The sequence below is a fragment of the Sebastes fasciatus genome, chromosome 11 (assembly GCF_043250625.1).
Source record: "Sebastes fasciatus isolate fSebFas1 chromosome 11, fSebFas1.pri, whole genome shotgun sequence".
NCBI classification, from domain to species: Eukaryota; Metazoa; Chordata; class Actinopteri; order Perciformes; family Sebastidae; genus Sebastes; species Sebastes fasciatus.
This window is the reverse complement of record NC_133805.1, coordinates 28,303,725-28,325,094: the sequence shown is the minus strand read 5'-3', so window position 1 is coordinate 28,325,094 and position 21,370 is coordinate 28,303,725. Positions and strand designations below refer to the sequence as shown.

The 21,370-nt window shown below is 39.6% G+C and overlaps 2 protein-coding genes across 3 annotated transcripts; both read left to right on the top strand.

Annotated features, from left to right (window-relative positions):
• Window positions 1-436: 436 nt before the first annotated feature.
• Window positions 437-11,197, top strand: LOC141777622 (uncharacterized). The gene is made up of 5 exons (XM_074652046.1): window positions 437-1,288; window positions 3,268-3,363; window positions 3,461-3,566; window positions 6,622-6,723; window positions 8,628-11,197. The coding sequence occupies exons 1-4, from the start codon at window positions 757-759 to the stop codon at window positions 6,677-6,679; spliced, it is 792 nt and encodes a 263-aa protein (XP_074508147.1). The 5' UTR covers window positions 437-756; the 3' UTR covers window positions 6,680-6,723; window positions 8,628-11,197.
• Window positions 11,198-13,176: 1,979 nt separating this feature from the next.
• LOC141777619 (protein lifeguard 1-like) lies at window positions 13,177-19,464 on the top strand. 2 transcript variants are annotated; one of them, XM_074652044.1, is made up of 6 exons: window positions 13,177-13,338; window positions 15,142-15,452; window positions 15,853-16,053; window positions 16,984-17,112; window positions 17,259-17,402; window positions 18,371-19,464. In XM_074652044.1, the coding sequence occupies exons 2-6, from the start codon at window positions 15,153-15,155 to the stop codon at window positions 18,503-18,505; spliced, it is 909 nt and encodes a 302-aa protein (XP_074508145.1). In that variant the 5' UTR covers window positions 13,177-13,338; window positions 15,142-15,152; the 3' UTR covers window positions 18,506-19,464. The 2 variants fall into 2 exon arrangements, with proteins under 2 accessions (XP_074508145.1, XP_074508146.1); XM_074652045.1 differs by having other exon boundaries at window positions 13,209-13,338; window positions 15,152-15,452.
• Window positions 19,465-21,370: the final 1,906 nt, after the last annotated feature.

Here is a 21,370-nt window from a genome sequence, read left to right as displayed (position 1 = left end):
GTTTTAGCTGACGTGTGTCGCCTAACTGTTTTGAGCGATGCTCGTTCAGGTATATTTAGAGCGAGCAAGCGCGAGCCCGACGCTGACTTTCGTTGATTTCACGGCCACAGGTGTCGCTGTTAAGAAGCATTTCTGAAAGTTACAAATAGTCCCTTTAAGAGAAACTGATTTAGTTAAACGAATCTAGGGTTTTTCCTCATTATTTTATTTATTTTATTTATTTTATTTATTTTATTTATTTTATTTATTTTATTTATTTTATTTATTTTATTTATTTTATTTATTTTATTTATTTTATTTATTTATTTTTATTTTTATTTCTGCACAATCTCTTGTTCCACACTCCAGTCCAGATGGTGGCGGTAATGCGCCTCTAAGATGGTTTGCCCACCGCCAGTAAACACCAAAGAAGCCATGGTGACGCTACCGTAACTGACTGTGTACGACTCAAAGAAGGAAGCGAAACCGCTTCTATTTCCGCTGCAGCAGCGAGAGGACGGGCACGTCAGAAAAAGAGACATGGAAATGTGGACAGAAAGGACAAACTGAGGCGAGAGAAGGGACATCCAGCTACATACATCATCTGTGTTGAGGTCGGTTGCTAGGCAGTTGTTGTTATCTAAAGTTCCAGGTGATTATTGTTCAGTTTAAGGGTCGTTTCGAGGTTAACTCGCCTCCTCTCTGGTTGCGTGGTGGGTCTCTTTGAGGAAGCAGCTCCGTTAGCCCGCTGTAGTAGCTCGTTAGCTCCGTAGAGAGATGGGGACCAGAGCCAGTCGCCTACAGGAAGACCCGACGCCCTCTGCCTTCGGGAAAGATGGCACAAAGCGGGACTCCTACCGGCGACCCCGCTGCACCAGACCCACCAGTCTCATGGTGGACTTCTCCGGCAGCTTCGAGGACACGGAGGCCAACCGGAGCCGCTCGGAGGAGGGCAGCGACTCGGACCCGGGGCTCCAGGGGGCGAGCAGCGACGGTAGCCCCGCGGACCACCACGGCATCCCCTCCGGCATCAGCCAGGCGTCACCTGCAGAGGACGACGACGACAACAGCGAGGGGAAACCCGAGGAAGACGGGGATATCAGCCCGGAGCCTGCCGTGGCGGCGGAGCATCAGTCCGCAGAGGAGACAGGCCGCACGCCACACCGCACTTTTTCCGAGCGGCTGCCCGGGAATCGGCACTCTTCCGGCCGCAGCGTGGGAGCTCGATCCGCCCGGGTCCGAGGTACACACCAGCGGCCGGTGTCAGAGGCTTGGATCGGCCTGTACCGTGTTAACAACCGACATGGCAGTAAGTTAACATGTTTACACACTGCAGTAGAATTTTCTATACATGTATTTGTATTATTATTATTATTATTATTATTATTATTATTATTATTATTATTATTATTATTATTATTATTATTAATAATAACAACAATAATAATAATATTTGCCCTTAGTTCCTAGTATTGTCTGTTTTTGTTGATATATATAAAAAATGAGGCATGATACACACCCCACAGTAATAATAATTATTATTAATAATAATAATAATAATAATAATTATTATTATTATTTGTGGCACTTAAATAACACTTGCCATAATAATTGTCTGGTTTACATCAGTAACTTGTTAGTTTCTATGATTTAACCTTGTTTTTAGATGTCAAGGCGGCTCATATTCATACATTACATTATTTCGTTTGTTTATTTATTTTGCTCAATTTAAGACTATACAACATTAAAAAAATGAACAATATAGAGTGCAGGAAGAGGCAAAAACCCTGCAGTAGGATTTTCTATACATGTATTATTATTATTTGTGGCGTATAAATAACACTTACCATAATAATTTTCTGGTTTACATCAGTAACTTGTTAGTTTTTATGATTTAACCTTGTTTTTATATGTCATATTCTCATATCTCATATTCATACATTACTTATTTTGTTTGTTTATTTTTGCACAATTTAAGACTATACAACATAACAAAAAAAAAAAATAATAAATGAATAATATACAGTGCAGGAAGAGGCCAAAAACCCACTGGGTTTATCTGAAGCCTCCACCTAGAGACAAGATTAATATAAAGAAATAATATGACTACATATAATCTGTGAATGGCGTTAGAGCTTGGCAATATCAGCTGAATTAAATTACTAAAACATAAAACATGTTGGGGAATGACTGTTGATGCCTCCATAATAAGATAGCTGATAATAAACTGAAGACAAGAGTGGGTGACTTGTTCAGAGAAAATACTAGTAATATGTATATGATGGTTAAGTAGGAGGTAGGAGTATTCATTGTCAACTCAGTTTTAGTCAACTTTACACAGTCATAATAGTAAGACAGAGTCACATCACTCCATGACATCCTTCTAAGGCCAAGAAAAAATATAAGACCGTTTCAGTATCACACAAAATCAAAGACATTTTGTGTCATATAACAAAATGAATTTTGCATCAAAAAATCCCCCAGTGCAGCCCTGCCCAGTCTGAAATTAACATGGATTATTTGGGGAATTTACATTCCTGAACAGATAATCTCTTTTCCCCGTGCTCGCATACTGACAAAAAATCATCAGAGACCCTATTGTGTGAAGCACAGAGCTATGGCGTAAAACTGGAAGTGGTGACATACGAGCTCTTTCATATCACAAGGCTTGTGTTGACAGTGGTTGTCAGTGGCAAATCCTGCAGCATGCGAGTCGAAAACATTAAGTGACCAAACACTTTATTGTTAAAGGGCATTAAAATGGGAAGTGAAAATGCACACATGGTCTGCATCAGACAATCAACGACACAGAGATGGTGGTGGTGGTGCGATGGCAAACGTGACATTGCGAGCCAAAACGCAACAGTGTGGCGGGTTTTCCCAGGCCAGCCCTCTAGCAAGTGTAGGGAAATGGGTCACAACTTCACATGCCCGCTCACTGTTGGCAGCAGCTCATACATAGAGGGAGGAGGGGAATGTAGGGCAGCAAGGCACAGTGTCTGCCCCCATCCTCTCATGGCTCTAGTGGCGGCTATCCCTCCAGCCCTACAGTCAAATAAAGTTTCAAACTATTTTGGGTCGGTTACACTCGAGGTCACATCACTCACGCCATCTCCGGGAAGAGAATGACTGATTGTGTTCCAGCCTGCTCTTCGGTTCGCCTGTGACATCTACATGTCCAAACATAGCACTTGAGCGCGATGTGATGTGCACACATCATCTATCATTTATGTCTCGCTGTGACACAGTGTGTTAATCTCAGCCCTGTTGTGTCCCCGCTCTGCGCAGATATCCGCTGTCCTTTCTGCTCGAAGCCCTTCCCGGGGGGTCGGATCGAGGATCACCTGTTGAGCTGCCTCACCTCTCCTCCCCTACCATACAATAGTAAGTATCATATCACAGAAATGGCCTGACGCCTGTGTTTTTAAAAAAGGCTGGAAACACTTATGGTTGCTTTGTGTGTGTGTGTGTGTGTGTACAGCGGATGTGCTCAGTAAAGACAGCGGAGAGTGCTCCATCTGTTTGGAGGATCTGATACAGGGAGAGACCATCGCCAGGCTGGCTTGCCTCTGCGTCTATCATAAGAGGTAACAAAGTTCAGTTAATGTATTTGCATTGTAGTATAATACAGATCATATAAATGCAAAGAGGAGGGTAAAAAATGCAAATGAATGCAGGTGAGACTAAAAGCAGGCTTCGTGCATATGGCGAACAATGTGTTTGGTTATTTCCAGATGTGAAAAAATGATGTGGTAACTGGGGGGAAGGATTTTCAAAAATAAGGAAGCAAAGGTTGTACTCTACTTGTCACATATCACTACACATTTCTGATAATTTGTAGGGCTGTCAACCGATTAGAATATTTAATCGCATGATTGTCTGTAGTTAATCGAGATTTATCACAAATAAATCAAATTTTTTTATCAGTTCAAAATTTTACTTTAAAAAGAGATTTGTCAAGTATTTAATACTCTTATCAACATGGGAGTGGGCAAATATGCTTGCATTAGGCAAATGTTTGTATATATATTTATTATTGGAAATCAATTAACAACACAAAACGATGACACATATTGTCCAGAAACCCTCACAGGTACTGCATTTAGCATAAAAACAATATGATCAAATCATAACATGGTAAACTGCAGCCCAACAGGCAACAACAGCTGTCAGTGTGTCAGTGTGCTGACTTGACTATGACTTGCCCCAAACTGCATGTGATTATCATAAAGTGGGCATGTCTGTAAAGGGGAGACTCGTGGGTACCCATAGAACCCATTTTCATCCACATATCTGGAGGTCAGAGGTCAAGGGACCCCTTTGAAAATGGTCATGCCAGTTTTTCCACACCAATTTAGTGTAAGTTTGGAGCGTTATTTAACCACTTTTGCGACAAGCAACACTCTAGCTTGAAAACAGAGCCCGCGACAACTTCCGAAAGACGCGTTAAAAAAAATTTGTGGCGCTGAAACAAATTTGCGTTAATGCTTTATTATCACATTATCTTTGACAGCTCTAATAATTAGAGACCCTTTGTCCTTTTCCATGATAACCACTGCTGAGTTATTGTCATTAAGAATCATTATTTTAAACATGAGATCAATTGGATGAGTGCCAGTGTCAGCGTAAGAGCAAAAATCTGTTCACAAAAGAAAGAAAAGATCAGCAGTTTGTGTGCTTCTGTCCTCTAACTGTTTACTTTACAAGTAAATGATGTGAATATTTGCCTATAGAGCTGCATAATAATAACAGCAACATCATGACATTTTAATTAAATGTTCTCACAACCGCAAAGAGTTTTGTAAGCGCTTTAAAAGAAATAACCATGATGTCATTCAAGAACTACCAGAGTTTATGCATGTTTCAGCCCATTTACTACTACAGTCATTTACATTTTCAAAGCACGCTGTAATGTTCAATACTTTTCTTTTTTTTCTCCAACTTTCAAGGAGCCATTGGTTTCCCATAATTTCAGTACAGTATGAGATCAGACTTGTTGAAACTTGAAATGTACCAAGACTAGGTAATCCGTCATCGGGAAGATCCTGCTATTTTTTCTTTTATCATTGTGTGTTCAACACTCATCAGTGGTTATTTAGTTGAAAATCTACTCTCCAATAATTACTTTGACAACAACAGAAGCAGAAATGATGTTTAACTGTGATTCATAACCAGCAGAGAGAAAGTTGAATCTTAAAAATACTTTAATCTCAGATAAAGCACACGCATCTATCTTTTGTTTTGGTCTTAAAGCAGATAAGCTTTCAGATTTGTAGGTGTGGCTGTTTGGCTGTGTAATGAAATTCTGGTCCACCCAGTAGAGCAACTGGGGTTTGGAAAAAATGGGCATTTCAGGATCTAAAAGATGACTGTGTTGAAAATTATGAAACAGTTCATGTTCAAGTTCACTTAACACACTTAAGAGACACTTAACAAAGGAAAGTTATTTTTAAAGGTGCTATTGATAACATTCAGCCACTAGATGTCGCATTCTCCCTCCCCCGTTCCATTGCATTTACTTCACAACAAGTCGTTGCCAGGTACTTACCATCAATCTCAGCCATTTATCCGCTTTTTTTCCACACTAACTGAAGATCCAGAGATACCACGTGATGCCAACTTCTTTTAATATTGGCTCACAAGACTTTTTTTTTTTTCAGAAAAAGCCATAACTTTTATTGGGCACCTTTCTAAAGGCTCTATGGATATATTATTTTTTTTTTAAATATTCGTTTACATAAAAATGTTATCAATAAGACCTTTAACAATGAAATTCATATATTAGTGTAGGGCTGCAATGAGCCCATTTTTGACTATTTTCTCGATTAGTTGATTAATCATTTGGTCTGTAAATGTGAGGAAAAAGGGAATCCCAATTTCCTAAAGTTCGACGTGATGTCTACAAATTGCTTATTTTGTTCAACCAACAGTCCAAAACCCCAAACATACTCCTTTAACTATCATACAAGAGAAAGAAAATGCAGCAAATGGTCACAATTGAGAGGCTGCAACTAGTAATGTTTGTCTTTTTTGCTTGAAAAATTACATTAATGGGATATCAAAATAGTTGCAGATTATTTTGTCGTTTGTCTGTCCATCGACTACTCAAGTATAGACTAACGGTTTCAGCTCTATATTAGTGATGGAGGCAAATAAAAGTAAGTACTAGCCCACTACACTCGGTGCATCTTATGGTGCGTTCAAATGAAACTCGTGAGCTCGAGTTTACAACATGGGAAGTCGTGTACACAATTTGCTTGGCGTCCAAGTGGTTAAGTCGTGAGAACACCATCAACAAACGTCAACAAACACATCACAACTCGTGAACTCGGAGCTTTCAGAAACTTTCCACTTACAAGGTTGTGAATACCACAAGAGAGGGGCGTTCATATGGACTCTTCTCGTGAACGCGGTAAACAAGACCCCATTTGAAGGCACCATTATCTCTGGTTCTGTTGCATATTCACTGCTCGCTGCAGTGATAACATTTAGTTTGGTTTCACACTGTCAGTAAGTGGATTAAACCTTGTGGGAGACACCACATTCAAAAACCCACAATACGGGTTCTGGCACATTAACATGAGCTAATCAAATGTAATGTGTTGGTGTCCCCACCCGGGTCTCTGTTCTTCCTCCCTGTAGCTGCATTGATTCCTGGTCCAAGGTGAAACCCTGCTGCCCTGAACATCCCTTCGATTGACTCGTGGGTCACATGTATTCTGCACAGTGACCAACCCGACTCAGGTATGTACCCGCAAGACTCACTAACTGGACGTGCATTAGCAAATTTTTTCAAAAATAACGGCGATGAAATATCCACATTTTTGGTATTGATGACAAATGCTCTTTTTTAGATGGCTTACTTTGAGAAAAACATACTTCACGTACAAAAGTAGCCAAAGTTCTTACATGTAAATGTCTGAACACAAGAACCTGTACAAGGACTTTTCCCGAAATAACATTGTGTGAAATCATGAACTATCTGATCAAAGAATAAGTTAACAACAATAAAAAAAACGACATATTTCACAACAGTTTTCAGTGTTTTTCAGTTGACCTGCACAGAGTCTAGATGCAGTTAAAACGTAACGTAATGCAAAATGCCATTGTTAAGCTGCCAAATGATACTGTATCCATAGCAACGGGCATCACACATTGCCCCAGGAAAGATAACACCAAAGTAGGGCGCTTATGACCTAGCCATACTATTTCATATTCAAGTAAGACACTAGAGCGGCAACTAACAATTATTTTTATTATCGATTAATCTGCTGATTATTTTCTTGATTAATTGATTAATCATTTTGTCGATTAAACATCAGTAAATAGTGAAAAATGTCCGTAATAATCTACGGTCTCAAAGATATTCAGTTTATTTATGTATGACAAAGAAAATCATCAAATCCTCTCTTTGGAGAAGCTGGAACCAGTGAATGTTGTCGTTTTGGCTTAAAAAACTACTAAAACAATGAATCGATTAGCAAAATGGATGGCAATTAATTTTCTGTCGATAGACTTATACATTTATTGGCTAATCGCTGCAGCTCTATAAGACACATATTGACAACCTAGTGATAACATAATGATAAAGGTATAACGACCATATATATAAAACAGTTTTATATCTATGATAAAGACTGTGTTGCATGTACGTTCGTATGGATTAGGGCTGGGACGATTCACCTATCTCCCGATTCGATACTATCACGATACTTGGGTGCCGTGTATACTCCATTGGGCCCGTTTACATGCATTTAACATAAATGTCAGTATATGGCAGCACTACATTTGTAGTGTCGGCTGATGTGACTACGGAGATGCGAGTGACGGCTGGCTTGACCGCACGTTACCGCAATACGATAACGTTTCCTGTCCGTGACAGAGTTAGCATGTAGCTTTAGCCACGATGTCTAGCTCTGCTTTTCCAGGCAATGTGTGAAACCCAAAGTGTTTCCATACTTTACTGGATGTGTAGTGTTTACCACTTTGGATTAAAAAAATGTGAGGGTGCAGGTCGTATCCACGCGGACCCTCCGCCTTTTTCTTGTTTCGGCTCGCTGAAGCCGGCTGCATTTTGTTTTGGTTGAAGGATACTGAACTGATATGACGTCATGTCACTCAGACTACAACAATAAAAGCAGTAACTTCCTTCTACGTCCACATAGACTTAAATGAAGCAAATATATTGATTCTGGCATTAAAAAATGTATTTCAAAATCGTAAAAAAAAATCGCAATATATGTATTACGATTTTTTTTTACGATTTTGAAATAAATTTTTAATCGATTTTTTTTTTCCTACCCCTAATATGGATGTTAGTTTATCAGCATTCAGTGGAATAATATTGTGATGATAAGATTCTTTTATCAGTTCCTTAAATGTAATATGAAAACCAAATAAATACAATATTGAAGTTTTTGTTTCATGTGCTGCGTAACAGCGGAACAGACATCATTGAACATTAGTTTAACTTTTTTATGATTTTACATGCATTTGCCACATCATGATATTTTATACGGAAGAAATTATTGATGTGATATTGAGTTCAACCACATTACCCAGCCCTATTGCGTACATTATTTGAATAAAGTCATTACAGTGTGTATTACTTTGTCTAATGCCCACTCTGTCTTTTTCCACTCTTACAGGAGACTACACTGAATCTCAATAAAATCCCAATAAAAATGTGTAATTGAACAAATAAAAGCCCTCTGTCCCTCTCAGACGCAAACCTATATTTGAGGGGGGGAACAGACGATCACAAGAAGAAGCTCCTGTTAGCGACAACCGATGCTCTCCGTTTGGATCGGTCCATTTGAACTTGGTCTAGGCCATTTCAAGCCAAAATCCAACAGTTAAAAACAGCCGCTGCGTGTCCGTCTAATCTCTGGTCGAGACTCTTGTTGGACCACAAGTGGAGGAGGTTCCCTTTCTATGTTACGAACTCTTGAATCCGCAGAAGATATTAAAAATAAGTAAAATAAACAGTATCATCACAGAATGATGGAACTTGCCCCAGAACAATCTTGAACTTGGGGAGGAACACAAAAAAAAGTTAACTGTGACTCTGGATCCTCTCCCGTGTATTTTTTTCTCTCCCTCCAAACGGGATTGGTCATTTTATTAAGTATTTTGCAGAAAGAGTATTGTTCCATGTCATACATTGGATGAATGTTTTCTTTCCTCGGCGAACCCCAAATGAACCAACCTCACACCGAAAGCGTGAACTGTTACCGCATAAACGTTGCTTTATTTTGAACCAGCTGGAGGTTGAGGGCGTGTTTTTGGTGAATGGGGGCTGCCGTTACTCGGTGTTTTTCTGTTTTCTATTACCTGTAAACATTTCAGGGGAAGTCTGGGGGCTAATTGTTTTATCGGAGTGGGTCAGTTTTTTGTAGGTGGTTAGTTGGCGCTGAGTTTAACGTGCTGCTACTTGCTGAGTGTTTAGGAGGGGTTGTAGGCATTTCATAGGGCCATAGTAGCGCTGGTGTTGGCACCAATTTGAGCACTTTTGTCCTTCAAGGCTGATTTTATTTAGTTTTTTTCACATAAGGTCTGGGATAAAGTTGTGTGTGCGTATGTGTGTGTGTTCAAATGATGACCAGGGACAGAAAATGTCCTGAGCATGACTGTATTCAGGAAAGTGTGACTTTGTGTGTGTGTGTGTGTGTTTACTGTAAATTGCCCGGACGTCTGCTTGGTCGAGCGGGTTACCCTTTTTCATTTTTAACGCTAGTTTTTACAGTCAGTCGCGCTGGCAAACATCCTGTTACACGTGGCATTGGTACGCAACGTGGCGGCTCACGAGGTCCCGTTGTACTTTTTAAATGCGGTTTGGGATTTTTATCCCACGACCCCCTCCTTCTCCCCCTTCATTCTCAAACACTCTCTGGGGGTGTAGTCCGGATTTTTGGACCAGACCGCCATCTGGTTGCATCAATGCCAGATCGAGGAGGGATAAAGGGAGGGATGGATTGAGGGATGTATTTTTGGGGCATGTTTACACCATGTGGCATCTGCCTCTCCCCCCAACACTGGAGGCTATGGACAGCTGATGGTTAATTATTACATAACTAGCCCCCACCCCTTTCCCCCCTTTTTTATTTTAGGATTTTAGATATTGTATCATCACATTATGATCATAATTACTGCTAAATGTGTTAAATGACTTTCCTTTGCCTTCTTTTGTGTGTGTGTTGATTGCCTTTGCCTGGTGAAGGGGTTCTTGTGCAAGCAGGTATTTGTAGTGTTTTTAAGGGCTGAACTGAGGTGGAAAAGCCCAACAGTAAGGCTGCTCAATTTTTGCTTTTGCTGCCTGTTCCATGTGTTTAAATCTCTGTGCTCTCGAGTGACACGGATCAGTTTAGAGTTCAGTCCAGTGCACAGGTTTCCTACTGGCTAGTTCTTTCACCCCAGCCTCTTTTTTTTTTTTTCTCTGGTCCCTGGTGTACTGCAGTCTGAGGTGCTACGACATTTTCCGGCCACTAGAGGGCAGCCCTGTGCATGTTTCTTTTGTATTGGAGAATAGAAAAATAATGCCAAAAGTCTGTCTGTGCATTTGGGGGCATTGTGTGTGAGAGAGTGCGGAAGACGGGGTGCATTGATCATTAGATGTTACATTTGTTGTGGTGATAAGTTATGATGTTGTATACTTTGGCTGGGAGGGGTGGGGGTGTTTGTGTGTGTGTGTTCGGGGGGGTTGGTGGTGGTGGTGGTGGTTGGGTTGTCGATAAAGGTAAGACAATCTCAAACCCCACATTACTCTTTACTTTCTTACCCCCCTCTAAGCTGTGTGGTGCAATACCTCAATCTTTACCAATGCTAACTAAACGCTCTGTGTGTAAACTAGCTCTCCTCCAACCAAGGACGCTATTTTGTATAAATGTCCCTAAATCCTTGGTTTTGAATCGCAGGGCACTGATCTCCCCCCCCCCCCCCGTCTGCCCTGTGCTTTTGAGGTCGATTTATTAGATGAGAATGTTTTTTCAAAGAGTCACCACAGCGGTATCTGCACCCCAAGATATGGACAATCTGCCTTTACTCTGGTATAAAAAAAAAAAAATTTGAATTTTATTTATTAAATTGTAAATATGTAATGCAATTCAAAAAAATGGCTTTGTCTTTGTCTGTTCAATATACTGTTTCTAAGCTCCAATCTTTTGTATGTCTCAGAAAATTGTTTTTATATGTATTTTTTACAATAAATATGTGTGAGAGATGTTTTGTGAACGTCTGTTTTGTGTTTTTTAAGTGTCAACGATGCGTTTTGTGGTTGTTCGTCCCGCTCAGACCTGAAACAGGACAGACTGTCCTGAAGAGTTTTATTATAATGAGAATTTACATTACTAAATATCTTTTATTATTATTATTATTATTATTTTATTATTAATATTTTAAACTACTTTTAAAAGAACGGCACATTGTTTTATTTAGTAATTGACAAACTTTGAACACCATAAGGTAATGGTTCTTTCCTCCCTCTATTAATACTGAAAATCTTTTAAAATGAAACTGTACAGATAGTTACAATTTTGCAAATGTGCGCTTTAACTCTCTTACAGCTGCAACTAATGATAATTTTCATTATTGATAAATCTGCAGATTATTTTGGGATTTTTTTGTCTATAAAACTCCTGCCTGATCTCGTTTGTCAGCCTGTCCATCACCAAACAAGAAAGAGCTAAGAGTCGGGTTATATGGATGATGCGGCTCCACTTCCTCCCACTGTATCACTGATTTAATCCCACTTCCACCTTGAACCCATCCGTCCCTCCTAATGCGCATCTCCCCATTGTTACACTACCCCGTACATATCTTGCACCACTCTTACATACTTTTCGGCTACTCCCAACTTCCTCATACATTACCACACTTCCTTTCTCGGCAACCTGTTTTATGCTTTCTCCGAGTCCACAAAGACTCAATGCAACTCCTTTTGACCTTCTCTATACTTCTCCATCAACATTCTCACAACGAACATCTACCATACTGCTGCTCACTAAACATCACCTCACCTCTTGACTTATAGCTTCCCTTCTACTACTCTTTCCAATAACTTCATGCTGTGTCAGATCAACTTTATGCCTCTTTATTACATGACTTTGTTGAATACTCAATTCTGATTGGTCAATCACAGCGTTCTACGGTCTGTTATTTCTTTATAGCAGACCGTTGCTATGTATAACAGACCGTTGCTATGGTTGCAGTTCTGATCGCAGACTCTGGTGGCCCGTTTTTGTGTCAAATTATTGATTTCTTAAGTAAGTAGCCGTGTAATAAGCGTGATAATGTACGGCGAGCAGGTCATTGCTGTGAAATTAACCCCTTCAGGGCAGTGTTCACACGACGTGGATCGCCCTGTCGGGGTTTATTTCACAACAATGACCGGCTCGCTGTGCATTATCCCTTACGTAGTTACTACAGCTCTGCACATCACCCTTATTCTTGAAAATCGGTGAAAGAAAACTAGACTTCTGTACCTACTCATGGTTCTGTTTTCAGGCTTTAAAAAAATCTAGCCCGTGACGGGAGACTTTGGCCAATCACAGGTCATTTCAGAGAGAGAGCGTTCCTATTGGCTGTGCTCCGGCTGGTGGGCGGTGCTTGGTATTGGTACCTGGCTGCCGGGTCACAAACTTTCTCGTTTTCCAGCTAAACAGTACACTACAAGATGTTTCTGAAAACATTTGAGGTGAGAAATAGGCATTACAGTAACAGAATATTGATTCATATTTGATCAGCGCTGAATAGTTTGACCATTTGATCGGAGTTCACGAGTGATTGACAGGCGGCTCTCATAGACGGCAGCTGGACGACTCCAGAACAGCTCTGATTGGTTGTTTTGGATTGGACACCGGAGGACACAGAGGCACATGCTTTTTTTCAGATTACCTGTCTCATGCACTACTGTCAGGATTTAGTGACCGTTTTATAAAAACATTTTTTTTAATCATATTTGCTCCAATCTCGCCAACTGCTGCTTTAATCAATTATCAAAACAGTTAGCGATTAATTCAATAGTTGACATTAATCGATTAATTGTTGCAGCTCTACTTTTACTCAAGTCTGGACATTCATATTTTGCTGTATGTATATTACTGACATGGGGACCCCTGGAAGTCCCCAGACCCTACCTTTGACAAGCTCCGACCAACATTAAAGCAACAGAGGAGTTTCCAATTTCTACACTGGGTCTTTGCAGACGGGGATTTTTTTTTTTTACATCACTTAATGAGGAAACTGTACATCACAGGTTGTTAGAATAAATGACACCCATTACCATGCAAGGTATGCTTTTTGTGTCTTCACCTCCTCGCACAGCACTGTGGTGTCGAACACAACTATAATCCAGCAGAAAAGGTACGCAGAACATTCACTTTATTCTCTATTATTTATTCTTAACTTGTTCTGTGTGTAACGTAAAAGCAAATACTCCGCTGTTTACTCTGCTGCATTTTCATTTGTAGTAATTACTGGTACTCTCAACAAGACAGCAAACATTTGGTGGGGCCTGTTTACTCAAAAAATATACCAAAAATATATTTTGCCATTTGCTCCTACTATTATCTCATACAGATACTGAAACTTTTGCAGTCTCAGTGATAGACAACCCCGAACGAAACTCATTTTTATATACCACTGTGGGTACATGATTTGGGTGAACTGACTCTTTAAGCTATCTGAATTAAAAAGTAAGCAGGTGAAGCAAGTATACCGTCTTCAACACCTCATCTCTGTCTAAGAGAGAACTGTCAGCTCTATAGTTTCTGTCTCAACCACATTCTGTTTTAGTCCTGCAATATTCTTGCACATGTTGAATTTTGCACATCTACATTTGAACATTTACTACCTCGATTATTTTTTGTTAAAGAACAAAACATTGCAAGTTGTACACTTTGCTAATGTATATAGTGGTTTCTTCTATGTTTATAATTTAGATTTTTTTTCTGCTAGTTGTAGTAGTCAGGTATATTTATAGTGTATTCCAATATTCTTTATATTTTGTATTCTATTGATTTGTATCTCTAGTGGTGATATGTAAATTGTATTTACTGTCCCTGTGCATTGCCTGGATAACCTGCTGCTCTAACACAATCATTTCTCCATCTATCCATCTATCCATCTATCCATCTATCCATCTATCCATCCATCCATCCATCCATCCATCCATCCATCCATCCATCCATCCATCCATGGCTCTTTTAAACTAATTTCATTTCTATTAATTTGAGTTAATTCAGTTTCAGATTGTCTTTTCAATGAGTACTTTTATTTTTCTTGGATAAAATCTAGGGATTTGTTTATGGTGGTGGTGGTTATGATACGTACATGAAACAAAACGGCGTTTGCCGAGCACTCTCACTCACCACTTAGCTTCATTCCAGATGGCCATGTTGTTGTGAAAATATCCGTGTATTGGAATGATCAGATGAGATGAAGATGAACAATTAGAAGAGCTTTCTGTGTTTTTCTTCTTGACTTAACTTGTTTGTTTGCTTTCCTCACTTCCGTTTCTCTTCTCGTGCACTGATTTGTTTAAGCTGAACAGCCAATCAGAGTGATTTCTCTCACGAACGAGCTCCGCTTTCGGCCGATTCAGCATGTTGAATCGGCCGAAAAGTCTCTGACATGGGCAGACTAGAGCCGACGGTGCGGGACACACCGCAAAAACTAGGCCGACAAACGCTCAACGGCGGCTGCAAACTGTCTGATGGCCGACCATCGGCTTGGTGTGTCGGGGCCTTAAGACCCCCTCTCGAAAAAATCCCAGTCTGCTCTGATTGGCTCGTGAGAAAAGTTTGGTGCACCTTTGCAAAGTTAGTTCTCAAGCTGTGGGTGATATATTCTAATGAGCCTGCATGTGACACAGGAAGGAAAGACAAATCTGAATGGCTTATTGAATCACATGTTTTCTGATCTAGGCAGCCCACAAAAAACTGACTGGGTTGCCTTATTTCATAGTTTGTGGGTTGGTATGCACTCCAGATACCCAAATGTATGAACACAAGCAATGAACAAGTGAGTTTTTCATGATGTGTCCCCTTTAAGTAAAACAGGAAATTCCCACTTCAGCTGCTAAACAGAATGTATCCCATCAGAGCCGTGTTTGTTTTGCATAAGTTGATGTTTTTATTTGCCTGAACTTCTGTGTTTGACCCACAGTTTCCTCCAGAATGTCAGATACAGCAGACTTCCTCACATCTAAAGAGACACAGGACGCTCCTGTTTATGATGTGTCCTCACCACCACCACCACCACTACCGTCATACTCCTCCGAAGGACAGCAACCTCCACCCTACTCTGCTACCCCAGAAAAGTACCCTCCACCTGAAACTGAGACAACTTGCGCCGATGAGCCTACCACTGGGGACGAGTCTTGCGACATCAGCCCAGAGGCCTTGTCGGACACAACTTCACCGATAGCCTCATCTCCCTTTGATGACAAGACAGTGAGAAGAGCGTTTATTAGAAAGGTTTGTACGACTTGCTATGAGCACGTTATCCTACACCAGATTTTCCCAACCTGGTGTCGGGAGAGACTTTCCTAAGGGGTTGCAACTCGCAAGAGAAATGTCAGGGATCGCACAAGATGATTAATAGGATAATAAAGCAGAAAAAAATATATCTATAGAAAACTGGACACTACCAAGCATATTTAAAGCACAGAGATTCTGACAATCTCTCCAAACAAACTTTTAGTGAATGATTGGACAAGGAAAATCTATTTTCCTAATCCATAAATGATCACAGATCATAAGTGTAATCTGTTTTACCTGAAAATATACACCGGTAAGATCAGTTGCTGTGCAGAATATTTAGTAATGAAGCTCTTTGTTTTATATAAGTGCCTGTTCTTCATCTTTCCCTGTGCAGGTGTTCAGCATCCTGACTGTCCAGCTGCTGTTCACCTTCAGTGTGGTGTGTGTGTTCACCTTCTCCAGCGTGGTCAAAGAGGCAGTGCAGCACAACCTGTGGGCCTACGTCAGCTCCTTCATCATCTTCATCGTGGTGGCCACCACCCTCGGCTGCTGCAAGTCCTTCAGTCGGCGTCACCCCTGGAACATCGTGGGACTGGTGGGTAAAAATAGAGGAGCATAAACCCCAAATATCCAAAGGCGGGGATTGATTTTACATAATAGAAATACTGTCACAGATATCTACATTTAATATAACCCTGACATTATGATAAAAAAAAAAGCATAGCTTTGTAATTTAAAAGAAAATATATCAGACATGAAACACCTGAGGTCACACAGTCACTTCCTGGAAGTGAAATATAGTAGGTGAGCTGCTGCCTCGGCTAAATGTTGCTCAATAAAGAGCACTTTTCTGGAAAAACTACCCAGGTAGAAGTAAAAGTATTAAATCGAATTACTCAAAAAGGTACGTGAGAAAAATATATTCCAGTACAGTAAAGACGTTAAAATAGTAATGATAAAACATAATGGCTATTTTTTTATTCACTGCTTGGTTCTCCTCAACATTTAGACTTCTCTTTAAATTTACAGTAAATGAGCAGGCTGTGAGAAAGTGGTACCTTTTCTATTGCGTCCAAATGAAAACCTCAGTTTCCTCTCAAGTTGAGTTCACACACTCACAGATTCACCGAGCCGTTGAGGTTTTGTTGACATTCAAAATTAGGACATCCTGTATTGTGACCGTTAATACGCAATGCAGTCTTCTATAAAAGACTATGATTATTGAAAGACATTAACAATCTGGATTACATTAGATTCAACTTTATTGTCATTGCACATAGTACAAGTACAAGTACAAGAAAATGCAGTTTAGCATCTAACCAGAGTGCAAACTAGTAAAGTGCTGATAAGACAATTTATACAAATGAGGATATATTGGTGTATGTACATACATAGGCATATACATATATACAGATTGTAATTAAGGTGTTTCTGTTTGAAGCAACTTGTGAAGCTATCTATGAAGCAAACTACGGGGCAAAAACTTTCTCAAATGACATTGGAGATGTTGTTGTTGTGTCTACAGGCTGTGGTCACCCTGAGCTTGTCATACATGGTGGGAACCATCGCCTCCTTCCACGACACCGCAGCTGTCGTCATCACTATGGGAGCAACGCTGGCCATTACTGTCGCAATCATTGCATTCTCTGCACAGGTTAGGACAGTCAGGCTTAGCCTAACAGCATGCGTTTCAAAATGCTTCCTGTATACAGACATCATGATCTGTGTTTATTGTAAGCAGAGCGATGTGCAGACTTTTCCGTTGCCTTATTTATTTATGTTTTAATTTGTTTTTTGCAGACTCGTTATGAATTCAGTATTTGTTACGGTATTCTGCTGGTTCTGGCTGTGGACGTGATCATGTTTGGTATCTTCAGCACCTTCTACTACTCATACATGGCTGATGTGGCCTATGGATGTCTGGGGGCTCTGCTGTTTTCACTGGTAAGGGAGAAAAGAACATTGTATACCATGATAATAATACTGTTATACAGCACTTCTCTTGCTATAAAGCAGAAGGGACAAATCATATAATATACACGCACCTCTGTTGTCCTGGTAGGTTAAACAAAGCCATCACTAATAAAAGCATTCATATGCTATTACTGCCCTTAGACAGAAATACCTGCGGTTTGAACACGTCTGCCACTACAACTATGAACAATTCTTCCGTGAAAAAAAGGAAGTTCTGTATAGTGTCAAAATGCAGTTCCACTTTCATTTAAAATATTTGTTTTTACATTTGACCTTGTGACTTGGTTTTATATTAGAGGAAATGAGTATACAGCAGCGAAATAAGTTTCTTTGTCAGACACATTAAATGCTTTGCACTCCCACACACCGGTGCTTTCATTAACAGCTCCAGCAGAAAAGTGATGACAGTGTAAGGGTGAAAGCCACACAAGCCACCGAGCGGAATAGAGCATAAAAAGTTAGATTTTTTAGGATTTCATCCAATCTCACACACAAAGCCACTTCCACAGCAGCAGGTTAAGTTAAATCATCCATCTGTCGGCAGCAAAAGATTTCTTCTATCACGAGGAGCTTTCAGAGAAGATGATTTGATGACTGTTAGCTGTCAAAATACGATCTATAAAGGTCTAATGTGGATTTTTCACAGCAGACATTTTGGCTTGTCATAGTAAGTAGGAAATGCACAGGTGTTACAAACAATGATGGCTCTGTTCTATTCACCAGTGAGTCATGACAGTGCGACAGTGAGCCAGCATGCACAACACCAGGACCCTGAAACTGAAGCAGCTAATTCAGTCATCATTCATTTCATTATTTACATTTTCCTACTGTGACATGTCTTCCATTATTAAATATGTTACTACTAATTATGTGGTGGTAATCTCTCACCCTGTCCTATCTCTTCCTCCTCCTCCTCCTCCTCCTCTCCCTCCCTTCAGTTCCTGATGGTCGACTGTCAGCTGATCATGGGGAAGACGAGCTACCGTCTGGATCCAGAGGAATACATCACCGCTGCTCTCATGATCTACCTGGACGTAGTCCTCATCTTCATCTGGCTGCTGGGAAAGAGGTGAAACTATACTCCAGGTCAACAAATTGAGGCAGTCTCCACATACAAATACTTAGGATTTTTCATTGATGACCACCTCTCTTTTAAACCTCACATACAGAGTCTGGTGAAAAAGTTGAAATTGAAGTTAGGTTTTTATTTTAGAAACAAGTCTTGTTTTTCTCTTGATGTCAGACGAAAACTGGTTGAAGCGACGTTCTTGCCTGTTCTTGACTATATGGTGATCTGCTTTACATGAATGCATCAGTCCATTGTCTCCATATGTTGGATACTGTATATCATGGCGCTTTACTGTAAGGTTTGTTACAAACTGTATAGCCCTGCTCTGTCAATACGTCGGCTTTTAGCCATTGGTATGCTTTTATCTATAAGGTCATTCTGGGTAGACTCCCCTTTTATTTATCTGTCTTTCTAACCAGAAAACACGGCAATTATGGGTTACGGTCTCAGGACACTATGCTTATGACTGTTCCTAGAGTTCGGGCTGAGTTGGGAAAGAAGACCTTTATGTTTTCTGCACCATCTGCATGGAATAACCTGCAAAATGAACTTAAACTCCAGGACCTAGTCACTCTAAATGAATTTAAAGGCATGGTGAAATCTATAGAAATGGACTGTATCGATACTTGTACTTGTTTTGATTGATTATATGGCTTCCCTGCACTTTTACGGTATGGCACCTTTGAGCTGATCTATTGTTTTTTAATGTGCGTGTATGAAACTGTTTGTACTGTTTGCCATTCTTTGCCAGGTCGCTCTTGAAAAAGAGATTTTAATCTCAATGGGTCTAAACCTGGTTAAATAAAGGTTAATGAAATGAAACTGAAATACAGTTACACACAAACACACACAGATGGACACTCCGAACTATACCCACAATTAAAATATCCTTTATTATTATTATGTATATACTTTAACTCCTGTTTTAAACGACAATAAATGAATGATCATCATTATTCATTATTAATGAATGATTTTTGTCTCAGTTTTACATTGAAAAAATGATATACAAATTGTTGTATTTGTTGTTTTGCAGTGCATGTTAACCCATACGGAAATTTAACCCGAAAATTATCGAAACAATGAAAGCATTTAGTTTCATTTTTTCTGCATTAATAAGACACATTCAATAAGATGTAGGTAATTATTCAGTATAAATGCTCACGTCAAACCTGCCTACAGAACTTCCATATCATTTGGTTGTGTCATTAAAGTCAGACGATGATAATCTAATAGATCCATAAGGCCATTTGTGTTTCATACAGCACCAAAGCAGAGACTAAATGCAATAAATTGATAAACATTGATATGAGGACGTATGATATATAAAACAACATGGACAAAAAGTAGATGTAAATGTAGAGCATATTTTCTCACATCACAAAGATCCATCCTCATCTTTTACGCTCAACAAAGTTCACTGAACTAACCAAGCAATATTCAGATTACAGAGAAATTTGTAGATTAATTTTCAGTCAATCGATTATTCGTTTCTAAATTCTATATTGTGCCATTATACAAGTTTTTAATTACAAGTTTTTAAAATATGCACCAAAGTGTGCTGTTTGACTTTGCTTGATTTATTCTCCCATGAATTCATGTTGAAATATCAGCAGGGCGCTAAACAATATACACCTCTTGGCCTTATCAAAGAAGTCACAGTGACGTGTCATTAGCTTCATACTGTAACCAGAATGAATTGCTATTTAGTTTCACTTTCAGTTTGACATTAGGAAAAAACACTGTGGGGCAACGATTCTCTGGAAACAGGCTATACAAGTATTACTGCCATAACAATTGTCTTCCAACACATCACTTCATGGTGTCAGGAAGTTAAACTCGACAATAATGCCCGCACAAGGTATCCTTTTTGTGTCGTCTCCTCCTCACACAGCACTGTGGTGTCGGACACAACTATAATCCAGCAGAAAAGGTAAGCAGAACATTTACTATATTCTCTATTATTTATTCTTAACTCTGTTTGTGAAGTAAAAGCAAATACCCTGCTCTTTACTCTGCTGCCTTTTCATTTGTTTGTAGTATTTACTGGTACTTTCAACAAGACAGGAAACATTATTTGGTTAATAATAATCTAGGTAATTATTCACCGCAGAACTTCCAAATCACTATATTGTCTCATTAAAATCAGACGCTGATAATCCAATAGATCCATAAGGCCATTTGTGTTTCATACAGCACCAAAGCAATAAAATACAGCTTATACTGAAGGAAGAGGTTTAACGTGTTTCAACTGCCTCACAAGGAATTGCAGGCCTGTCCGGTGCTCTCAGAATAAGATAGAAATCTTTTATCAGGAGAGACTTTAGATTTTTGGTCCAAAGGTCTGACTCGAGTGAAATGCACTTGGCGTCAAAACGTTATTCTTCTGATAAAGTTTCTTGCCTTATATCCATGTGCTCCAGTATACTTTGGACCAAATCTATGAAGTCTCTCCTCATACAGCTTACATTGATATGAGGACGTACGATATAAAACAACAAGGATGAAACATAGTGCAAACTGTTGAGCATATTTTCTTGTATCACCAGGATCCATCCTCATCTTTTGCCCTCACCAAAGTACACTGTACTAACCAAGCAATATTCAGAAATTATTTGACCAGTCCAACATCCTTTTTGGACTCCAAAAAACAAAAACAAAGATGTTACGTCGTATTAGGAGAGAAACCCCACTGTAGGAAAAAGTTTTGTTGTTTTTCTCACTTGAATTCAAAATTCATATATTGAGTGAGTTGTACAGACTTTGGATCTGTCAAACCCCACTGTGGACATCCCTGTAGGGCTGCAACTAATACATCTGCCAATTACTTTTTGAATTGTTTTGTTGAAAATGGAAAAAAATCACAATA